At 40.6% G+C, this 12,060-nt stretch overlaps 1 protein-coding gene across 4 annotated transcripts in view; it reads left to right on the top strand.

Moving 5' to 3' along the window:
- The window catches only part of ATG10 (autophagy related 10), an 81,783-nt gene continuing 78,566 nt past the window's right edge, over nucleotides 8,844–12,060 (top strand). Inside the window, exons 1-2 of one of the 4 annotated variants that reach the window (XM_021379853.1) lie at nucleotides 8,844–9,225; nucleotides 10,405–10,530. In XM_021379853.1, coding sequence (XP_021235528.1) covers nucleotides 10,405–10,530 — 126 coding nt within the window. In that variant the 5' untranslated portion in view covers nucleotides 8,844–9,225. The other 3 variants (XM_021379850.1, XM_021379851.1, XM_021379854.1) reach the window with 3 other exon arrangements.

The following is a 12,060-nucleotide window of genomic DNA, read 5'->3' as shown; positions in this document are numbered from 1 at the left end:
TCCAACATGCTAAACTCTCCATTTATTGATGTGCTGTTCTTCCACTGAGCTTTTAAAAATCTCATTTGCATATCCTGATGAGAACACCATCACTGGCTGAAATGACCTTTTTTTTCTTGCATTCAAGACATTTAGATTTTTGGTAGTAAGTCTGGAAAACAGGCAGGACTGATGACAACAGAATAGAATCAATCAAATTCTCAACTTATAACATATACCATAATTATATAAGAAATGTAATTTTAGAAAGGGTTATAACATTCTTATCATGTTAAGGTGAAAGAGATATACTAAAAATGTTAGAGGCCATATGTTGATGAAGACAACCAAGTTCGGGGCTTTTCTCCAGCATTTTACAACAAATCAGATAAACATTTTTTTTTCCTTTTCTATGGTAGGCACTTCTAAGTAAGAATACTTAGCTACACCATTCAGAAGGCTAACCAAGTGAACAGCACAGCTGTTTAGAAAATAAGAACAATAAGACAATGTGTCTGAGAATCAATACTGAGCGAACAATGTAGGTGGATTCAGCAGATACAAAAGAGGATTGGAGCGGAAATTAAAAACATTAGAGGCAGCTGAGCTGGTCAGCCCACGGGCCTAAGTGCCTGACTAGTCTATCTTTCACAATAGCAACAGGAGAGGCCATTTCATGAAAGCAAGTGCCACTAACCACTTTGGTTCTTTCCTCAGCACCCACAGTGATGGCATTAGGGATGCTAAAGAGCAACACAACATTAAAAAGCCTTAACTACAGTAAAGAGAGATCTGAAGGATAACAGTGGAGTCACTGTGTATACCCACAGCAGGTCCTAGTGAGTGCTAGATCTACAGTTGTTTGTGCAAGGGTAGCTCCAGTTCCTCACTGTGTATGTGCTGTATGGGAATTTGAACTCTCATGAAACAGAGGCTTTCACCATTGGCATGGGAAGAGGACATACAATGGACCTTTTTCTTGAAACACTATAACAGAAAATCAGGAAATACAGACAAGGGACACTCCAGACAGCAAATCAATTATCACTAAATCTGGTTTCAGATTCACTCATCCTTTCTTTGTTGCACAGAAACGTCAAGATCCCTGTTTTAAATCACTTTGTTTCTGCACCCGTTTTGCTTACCTTTCAAAAAGTGGCTTTAAACTGTTAACAGGAATGTAATCACCATGATATACACTTGCACTTGTGAGATATTTAATAACATTTTTTCCAAGTAAATTTATTTTTCTTACAGAAGTATCTCCAATCTACTTACCATTCATAAACTTGCACTGGTTTTAACAGGTCTATTTTCTGAAGGCACAAATCAGTTTAGTTTCAGTTTTATCTTGGTACCTATGCAGTTAGAAAAGGATTTCATGTTCTTTAACAAAGACATTAGCTGTTACTAAAATAATGGAGATAATACTCCATGAGAAGCAACATACTGGGGAGGACTTAACTTTGTCTGTGAGATTAAGCATTATGCTTCATTACTTTGGTGTCAGACCTTGATATATTTTCCACACTGATGTTAAAAACACTGTCCTTATCATCAGTCAGGCCTCTGTTGAACTACAATGCATCAATCTTGACTGGCATAATTCTCTGAGGACAAAGTGGGGGCATCTGTAGTCCCTCAGCAACTCTAGAACAATTTGGGACCTTATTCAGCTGTAAAAGCATTATTCTGTAACAGCCATTTATTTCCCACTTTGAGATCATAGGGTGAAAAATGAGGTTTTGCAAAGCAAAACAAAAACCAAGAAACAACCTAATTCCTGGAAAGACACATCTGATGATCCCTATAAATCCTGAAATCAAACCTATAGTTGTGCTGGATCTTGTGAGCATATGATGCTGTGACATGTAACATCCACTATGTCACATTTGCTGGGATACAACATGCACTAACAACACATATGTACTTGAATTCAGACTTTTCAAAATGCATTTTCTACCACGATGCTGCTGACTTCATGTTAAAAGTATAGATGAGGTTCCAGGATAGGAAACCGACTTGGTACAGCTTGGAAAACTGCTGTGAAGGGATTATTTCATTCAGAGTAAATGAGAACAACTGCCTGGAGTGAGGAAAGGTGGCTTCATGCCCCCTCTGTTTTCTTTCACTGAGCTGCACTGTCACTGCAAGTAAGGCTAATGCCCTGATTCATTGTGTAATTTGTGTCACAGGCACTACTTGGAGCATGTTCCTGTTGGTACACCTACAGGATTTGTTATGAATGCAGTACAAAAGAATTACTGATACAAACCTCCCTGGATGAGGGTGCCAGAAATCTACAGCCAGGAATTTGCCATGACAGATAAGATGGTGTCCCTTCCAATAAGACGGTTCTATATCAGCAGCACATTAGTTAGATTGGTCAGAAAGAAGTGCTTAAAAATATATAAAGACTCATTCTTAATTCATGAAGAAATTCTCTCATATTTCAATTCATTCAGCCTCCTTAAATAACAGAGTTCTTAACTTTTGCAGTAAACCTCCTTGTTAGGCTCAGAGTCTTCTTGTTAAGCTCAGAATCTTTTCTCTATATGAGGTAGATGATAATTGCTCTGCTCTTGCCTGTCATTTTGTATTCAGAAAGCTTCCCTCTTGACCTTTGTAACTATCATCTGAAGAAAATATTCTCAAAACATAGCTTTGCATGTTACCTTATATAATTTTGGTTCACAACATATTGTAGGAATTGAGAATAAAATGCTCATTCCGTAACACCAATATCAGTCAGTTTTGACTCACTTCAGCGCTCATTATGAAGTGGACCTTCAGAGCTATACCAGACCAACTAGGTCTCAGGAATAACTTATTCTGGAGCTTTACACAAGGTTTTATTTAACCTACACGTACAGAACAAATTTTAGCTCTGATCTAGTTAGCATCCTGAACAAAAATATTTCTGATATTGTACTCAGAAATGATTTCTGATTTCAGCAGACGTGACAGTGGTAGCATAGCTTTGCTGGCTTAATACACATGAGAGACAGATGGTAACCTGTTAATTTTTTGCATATGTATATATTTGCTATAGATTCTAAAGTATTTTTTACTGCATATTCATATGATCCTTTGCTATAATGACCTCTGCTCCACTGTCTGCAGATATTTTAATGTTGTTTTGACCATGAACATGTAAATTGATTTAAAAATTTATCTTTTTGTATCAAATAGTTCTCCTCATTATTTTCAAAGTCCCATCCCACTGCTAAGGAGCATCATTTTTGAGGCCTTTATTTGCTATTACCATCTGTATTAATGACATGATAATTTCATATGCAGCCTGTCTCAAATTGGTCTAATAGGAAAAAAAAAAAAGAATGCAACATAACTAACAGTGGCAAAAAAGAGCAGACAAAACACATAGGAAAAAAATCTGAATCCTGAAAGATTAAACTCTTTCAGTAAAAGAAATAGGTAAAAGTAGAATAATTGTTCAAACCTGAAGAATAGAAAAATTGCTGCATTATACAAGTATTTTCTTCAGTGCCAGTTCATAGCTGCAGGAGTAAAAGAAAAACATCCAGGAAAAATGTATGCTGCTTGTGCACCTCTCAGTCTGTTTCGTTTTGAACTTTCTTTCAGAACAATCACAGTGCCAAGAACGCAAGTAAACTGAAGGCAGACCATGGATCTACAAAACTTAGCTCCATTCACCAACCTAACAATGAGTTACCACAGCCTTCACCAATTCCTCTTCTTCTACCAACAAAAGGAAAATAACGCTACTCTCCTACTTTGTCAGAGCACTGTAAGAATATTGCAGTCATTATTGAAAAGTAAGGTTTGTATCTCCATTAACAATTTTGAAATAGTACCTCTTCAACTAACAGTCTCCATCAAGAGAACTTTGTCTATGAAGTCTCCTAAACAAAGAAAGCAGAAGAATGCAGAAGAACATATTTTTAATTCTTATTATGTATTATTTGTGCAGAATTTCTATTAGGTCAATTAATCTAGTAGACAATTAAGGGATTTAAATTAAGTGATCAGCCATGGTTGATGTTTGCTAGTACCAGTTTCAACTGGAATGAAGTTCCACATTTCACTTCTGCAGATGTTGCCTATATATGCAATCCTTCTTAACTGCAAATGAGGTACATTTGCTCCTGCAACAATATCAGTAGAGCAAATGAAGATAGGATGTGTTATAGTACAAATGACATTTTGCTTTTGAACATGCTGTCAAATAGCCTCATGAGATTTTCAAAACATTTTGCTTTGGCTAATCCATCCTTTCTTATTTGGCTTAGCTAACAATATTCCTTTCTAGTACCACTCTGCAATCCAGGTACATTGCTCACCGCTGGAAATCAAGAGTAATCAAAAACCAAAGTGGAAGAAATAGCATTAGAATTACTGTGAATTGCTCAAGATCTGAATCAAACAAAGAAGGATTTATGAAATTGAAAGTACATCATGTTAATTCTATCAGTTCTAGAGATGCAGTGTTGCCTTTGTTCTTTGGAGAGCATTACTAGCACAGCGTTGCCTGAGTTTCCTGACTGATCAATGAGCTCTGAATGAAGTTGTCTTCCCTGGAACCAAAGACAAGAAAGAAGAGATGAAAAAGACCTTTCAGAGATCACTCAGTCCACTTCCTAGATGATGAAAGATTATTCTCCGTGATCTTCATTCAGTTTAGTTCTAAAATCCCAACCAACAAAGCTCCTATAATTACTGTATTTTGCTCTCAAAAATGATCAATGTTTCATGATTTTGTAAATATATATATTTGTGTATTTAGAGTAAAAAATGGCCTGATGACCTGTACCTCTGTTTATCAATATCTAAGTTGTGACACAAGGAACAATACTATTAATGCTTTTGTATGGCAGAAATGAGACAGGAAACTGGGGAATATATTCACAGTACAGGCAGGAAAAGGAAAGGAAGGGACAGAAACCCTCATGTTCAGGCTGAGGGAGCTGGGCTTGTTCAGCCTGGAGAAGAAAAGGCCCAGGGGAGACCTGATAGTGGCAATAATTAAAGGGAGCTTAAAAGCAGGAAGGAAATCAAATTTTTACATTAGTAGACAGTGATAGGACATAGGGGAAAGGTTCTAAACTAAAAGAAGGGAGATTTAAATTTGATTTCTGGGGAAAAATTTTCACTGAGAGGGTGGTGAGGCACTGGAACATGTTGCCCAGAGAGGCTGCGTGTGCCCTGTCCCTGGAGGTATTCAAGGCCAGTTTGGATGGGGCCCTGAGCAACCTGATCTGGTGGTTTTGGGGAGTAGGGGGATGAACTACATAATCTTTGATTATGCTTCCAACCCAAGCCATTCTATGATTCTACAATGATATTTGGGGCCTGCCAACAAGTAATTTTAGAACTACGGCAAATGCATTTCCTTTGATAAAGAGGCATTCACTACAACTTGCTGAAATGACGCAGCTGGTTCTAGGCACTCTAAGGATATACTGTGAGTCTGATCTACTTTGGGGAAGGACAAAAAGAGAAATGGACGTAGGAAAATGAAACCATTAGCCTTAATTTGTCAGTAACAAAACCAGGATTAGAATCCACTCCCTGCAATATCCCGTTTACTTCAAGATATAGAGCATTTCACTAATACTGCTATTTATAGTGTACAGATACTAATAGTTTTTCAAACTTTAGTGCTTTAAATTTTTTACTTCTGTAACCTTAAGAGTTAGTTATGATTGTCATGAGGAAGTTGACAAGCACTGAAAGGGGATATTCCGGCCCACTGTTTGTGCTTACTTTTAACAATACATTATTACTTAACACTGTGTATATTCAATTTAAGGCCTGTAGATAAGAGAGCCTGTTTGAGATACTTGAACTCATGCATGGCTAAAGCCTATAGTCTTCAAAAATGACTACTTCTGGTGAGTACCTAATTACTGGCTGTCCTTGATTTTTACAGGGTCTGTATTTGAACATTAGTTTACACAAATTTTAGTTAAAGTGAATGGATCAAAATATACAGAAACTACAGCTTAGTTTTCTGGAATCTGCCAGCCATGGCAGATCCTCTGCTAAATTCAACACAAAATCCGGGGCCCCAGCAGCCACTTTTAAATGCACTATGTCTTAAACCTATGATTCTTGCCTGAGAAAATGCAAAGAGACAGTAACAAAGCTAAAATTAGAAATCAGGAGCTCTAGCTTCCAAGGCAATGCACATTACGTGACATTTTTTCAATAACACAGGCATTTTCTCTTAGCAAAAATGGCTTACAGAATATATTCCACAATGTAAAATCTCCCTTCAGAACTCAAGGCTGGGTGACAACATGGTGTTTATGTACCAAATTTCCAAATGCCAACATTTAAAGGAAACAGCCATTAACAATATAAATAATTAATTCATATAATGATTAAGTAATGACTATAACATCACAGCTTGTAGTTTTAGTGGCATCACCCATGCCATACAACTGCTTTCTAAATTAATATGCAGTCAAAATAATAATCTGTGGAGGTATAGTAACCTGTTCAAAGCACATTGCACAATTAAATCTTCTCCAGAATAATCCAGTGAAACAAATCTTTTCTCATATATACTTAATGTTGAAAATTACGGATTTACACGGAATGTTACATTTTTCAGGAAGAGGTGTGAAAATTATATTTAAATATGAATCATGGTATATATTTGAAGAACTAGGCTGCTAACAGCCAAGAACCAGAAAATGGAATTTTTAAGAATAAAGATATATGGTTTACATCAGAATATTCCAGCTAAAAGCTTTGGCCCTTATAAAGTTTCCATACCCTGTGGATTACAAGCAAACTGGGAACTGTGCAGATGAAAAATGTCACCTTACAGTCAGCTAAAGTGAAGTATCCTATGGATATGGAGGCTCTACACTGAATAGCATGGACTTAAGAGACGATGGGTCAGCTTGCTTACTCTTCCTACAGCAGTAACAAAACTCTTTAAAACAGTAGTTTACAGCTACACTGGTAAAGTCAACATCATGTTCTATTTAAGTGTATCAAAATATTATGCATTCTGTAATTAGTATAGTTTGGATAGTCTAGTCACACTGGATAAGACCTTACTTCCAAAAAATGTTTGGTCTGATAGAGTCATGAGCTTTAAAAATAACTCTTCTAGCATTTATCCAGCACAGATAGATGCACATTCAGCACAGTAGATGCACATTATCTGTCTAGCATAGATAAGTAGTAGACAAATCCTAGGTGCTTTGCGCACCTAGCAAATAATCATAACCAAAAGCAATTTAAGAGGCTACAGACTGGACATTAGGAAACATTTGTGTACCGTGAGGGTGCTCAAACACTGGCACAGGCTTCCTAAGAGGCGACCGATGCCCCACAGCTGTCAGTGTTCAAGAGGCATTGGGATAATGCCCTCAGCAACATGCTTTAGCTTTCGTTTAGCCCTCAAGTGGGCAGGAAATTGAATTTGATGGTCTTTATAAGTCACTTCCAACTGTTCTGTTCCACTCCAGAAAGCTATATAATCATTTTGCATGGCTTTTCTACTTAAACATCAGTTATAACATGATGTTCAGGTGACCTGGCTACTTTAATTTCATGTTCCTCTCCTCCTTGTTTTCACTAGACGAAAGTCATAATACATCGTTACATATTTATATTACAGGGACAGAACCCAAGATTAAGTCTTGAAAATTAATTAGAAACATTCAAATAAAACTGGCATTGTTGAGCTTCTGGCTGAAGCCCAGCCTGAACTAAATTTATCTAGCTCCAGCATCTCCTCTTGTTTGGGCAGTGGGAGGAGGGGGCAGAGAGTGAAGAGCTGGAGGAAGGGAAAGCCTTCCAGGGACTTGCAGAGTACTCCTGCAGAAGAGGAGGCTCTGGCAAGACCTGAGAGTGGACTTTCAGTATTCAAGGTGGCAGGGGGAGGGCTGTAAGAAAGGAGATAGTCTATTTAGCAAGGTCTGTGGTGATAGGACAAGGGGAAATGGTTTCAAGTACAAGAGGGGAGATTTAGATGGGATATAAGGAAAAAGTTTTTTACAGTAAGGGTGGCGAAGCACTGGTACAGGTTGTCCAGAGAGGTGGTGGATGCCCCATCTCTGGAGACATTCAAGGCCAGGCTGGACAGGGCTCTGAGCACCTGATGGAGCTGTAGGTGTCCTTGTTTGTTGCAGGGGAGTTAGACTGGATGGCCTTTAGGTGTTTCTTCCAACTAAAATGATTCTGTGACTCTATCATACTTAAGTCTGCGATGCACTCACAGATGCCAATTCCATCACCCAAACATCAAACATTTAAGTGCGAAGGGCTGGAGGATGGCATGGGTGCAATGTTTCACCTCTGGCTGTCTCCCACCAGCTGTGGCAATCAGGGTCTAAGGTGGGGAGGCTTCTTCCTTAAAGCCAACACCTAAAGATTGGAAGATGGACTCAGGCTTCAGCCCTGCCTTCCAGAAGAAAAATAACAATAAAGAAACCACAGAATGGCTTGGGTTGGAAAGGTCCTTAAAGCCCACCAGCTCCAACCCCCTGCCGTGGGCAGGTTGCCCCCCAGAGATGAGGCTGCCCAGGGCCCCACCCAACCTGGCCCTGAGCTCCTCCAGGGATGGGGCACCCACAGCTTCTCAGGGCCGTTGTGCCAGGGCCTCACTGCCCTCTGAGTAAAGAATTTCCACCTAACATCTAACCTAAATTTCTCCTTTTACTTTAAAGCTGCCACTCCTTACACTATATCTAGGGGTACTGCATTACAAAATAAACCCGCTGAGAAAACACCACAACCCCAACAAAATTCCCTACCGAACTCCACCACCTCCCCATAGGACGGCACTACCTTCCCACCGCGCATGCGCGCCAGGCACCCTCTCTCCCCGACCCGCGGCGCTTCCCAGTGGCGGAGCGGTGTCCGCTGCCACGAGTGCGCATGAGCAGCTCGCCGGCGCGGGCCGGGGGCGCGGTGAGGCGCGTGTGGGCGTGGTGTTCTCCGCTCTGCCCCACCGCCCGCTGTGGGGCTGTTCCGTGCCCTGCCGCCGCAGTGGGTCTGCTGTGCGGCCCGCAGGCGGGGTGGCATTTCTTGAGCCTCCTATCGCGACTCAAGTCTCCCGCCTGTGTCGGTTAGCCGCCGTGGGGCCGCGGGGCGGCTGCTGCCCGCCTGCTCGCTAAAACGCAGCGCCCAGCTTTGCGCCTGCATTGCAGTAGGCGGGCAGCGCCTCATCCGGATTGGGAAATTTGGGAACCGCGGGCACGTTCGTGGAGCCCGTTTCCAAATTTCCTGTCTCGTCGCATCCAGGTAACTTGTGCTGCTTGGGGGCTTGGGCGACCTGCCACAGGAAATGACGCAGTTTCAAGTGCCAGATGTTGTGCCCCAGGCGGGCAGGGTGACGGTGTGGCGGGGACCAGAGCCTGCAGCGTGGCGAGCACAACGCGAGGTGTTGGCACTTCAACTTAAATATGCGGAGGTGTTACCCGTCCCTGCGTGTATGTGTACAGAACTCGGTTGTACCTGGTCCCCACAGGTGGACTGGAGAGGGTGTGTGTGGTTCGTCTGTTCTGGTAGCAGGAAGAGACACTGGCACGCTTGTCGAAGTACCCCTGTTCCCTGCGAGACCCGGGAGGAAGGCATGTAAGGGGAGGGAAGGTGCCCATCTCAGACTGCAGCACCCTGAAGCTGCGCCTGGGCTGTCAGGTTTGTGGTGCTCCAGCTGGGCTGTACAGCCACCGCGCTGGTTAACCCTCTGGCATTTGGTTCCCCGTGGAAAAGGCACTAGGCCTGGTGAAATAAACCCATGAGTGAGTTCAGACTTGTGGGCACTCACAGGTCCACAGTGCTGAGGGGACATCTGCCCTTACCACATCTCTGTACTTCTGGTTTCCTCAGTACAAGGAAGGCTGTACTGCGTTGAGTTCAGCAAAACATTGCCAAGATGGCTAAGGGTGTGGTGTCAGACACGAGTGGGAAAGCTGGGAGGGATAGGACTGTTCGGGCTGGAGAGGGCTCGTGGGGAATCTTACCAGTGTATGTAAATATGTAAATACCAGATAGGAAGGAATAAATAAGTTGAAGCCAGCGTTTTCTCAATACTGTTCAATGAAAGGCAGTAAACTGATACATATGTATATTTCTTATTATTTAAACATAAACAATAAAAATAAGAGAATCAGTGCTGAGGTAATTGAGCAGTGGAACAGAGGTTGTGACATCTTCCTTGGAGTCTGGAAATGGTCATAGGCAGCCTTCAGTAGCTGGTGCTGCATTGGGCGTAAGATTTGAACTGGACGATCTCCAGAGATGCCTTCTGACCTCAGCCATTTTGTGGTTCTCTAAAGTGTTGCGTTTGAAATACTTCTTTGTCTTAAAGAAGCAAAGCATTCTCCACTGCTTTGTTATTTTGCTGTTCAGTTGCTATAAATCAGTGCATGTTATTTTTAGTGTTTGTTTGTCAGTACTAACATTTAGTTTGCTCTGCAGATGTCCTGTAGCATGGCTGCTGAAGAGGACTTCTTTTTGGAAGAAAAAAGATTCAGGCAGTACTGTGAAGAATTTATTAAACATTCACAACAAATAGGGGATGGCTGGGAGTGGAGAACTACCAAGGTAAAAATAATCTAAGTGTTCATTTTCAGATAGCTTGCTGGCCTCTCTTAGTAGTTTGCAACTGCTAGGAGCTATAAGATCCTTCAGGATTGTTTATATTGCATGAAATAAATGACATTTTTTCACAGCTTGTCTGTGAGCAAGAGAGAGCAGAAGCGGTTTATCTGAGCATTTAGACTAAGACTTCTGTTGAATAGAATTAATGAATCTAAAAACAACTGCTGGGCCTTACATAACAAAGACACATAATAATCTCAGATGATGTCTGTTTTGATGTCTTTTAAGGCATTATCCGATATTTATTTTCAGAATTCCTAAAGGTATGGAAACAATTACAATTTTCAACACGGCAAGCTAGTGACTGGCTGTATTTGAAATTTAAAGAAAATATTACTTTTAATCTTAACTGTCTAGTTTCAGCTTCCAGCCACTTTAACTTATACCATGTCTGTGAAGCTGAGGACTTCTCTTTTATCAGAATTCTTCCTGTTTTGGTAGGTCTGGATTCAGATCAATTCATTCCTTAACCTTATCTGAGCTAAGTAATATAGGTTGACCACCTTGGCTGTTTGGCATTTTTTCCAGTATTCCTGTGGATTCTGGAGTCCTTTCCAGTATATCAACATCCTTCCTTCTTTGTCCATGGTCAGAGCTAGAGGATGGATGTTGCATCACTGTGAAATTCAAACCTTCCTGGATGACTTTAGCCCTTTAAACTAAAATAGCACATGGGATGTTCCTGTTCAGCTAGTTATCCATAGATCTGTGCAGAGGTTTTGTGCCTTAGGATCGAATCCTTCAACTTGCAGTCTTTGTTCTAGATGTGTGACTATATTTCTTACTAGAATACAATTAATTATTTGCGTACAGCAACTGAAATAATCTATTACTGGGCAGTATGTGGTCAGTCCTCATTTTTTGCTTCCCTGTCAACTTCAAACTTCACCAATATACATATTGTTTCTAGGTAATTAATCAAGATTTTAAATAGCATGGGGCTAAGGCTGATCCCCCAAGGCCCCATTAGAATCACTTCTTTTATGGTGATTCCCCATTTTTTGAGTTGCATTTGTGATTATTTCTTTCATCGTTTAGTGTGTGTCAGATTAGTTTGGGATTATATTATTTCTTTTAATTTCTGCTTTTGAAATCAGTGGTTAACATACAGAAGTATGGGCATATATTGTATAATGCTTATGAAAAAATAGGTCTTTGTACATTACTTTGACTACTAAACAAAAAAAAAAGGAAAAAAGAAGGTATTCCTTTAATTATTGAATTCCATTTGAAGTCTTTGCTTGGGATAGTGTACAGCTGTACACGTTGCCTGGTATACACTTTTAGGGGTACGTGGATACATTCTGGCCTTCTCCCAAGTCCTCTGAAACTTTCACAGTGTTCAAAGTCATAAAGAACATCAGAAGTTCTTATGTGCTGATTTGAAAATACCCAGTCACTACGACTTCATGCTTATGTCCTGTCTAACCACTGCTTGTGGCACATGGCTGCACCATTTGTATTTGATGTCTA

Source organism: Numida meleagris, chromosome Z (genome assembly GCF_002078875.1).
Source record: "Numida meleagris isolate 19003 breed g44 Domestic line chromosome Z, NumMel1.0, whole genome shotgun sequence".
NCBI lineage: Eukaryota > Metazoa > Chordata > Aves > Galliformes > Numididae > Numida > Numida meleagris.
This window is presented reverse-complemented; position numbering and strand designations above follow the sequence as displayed.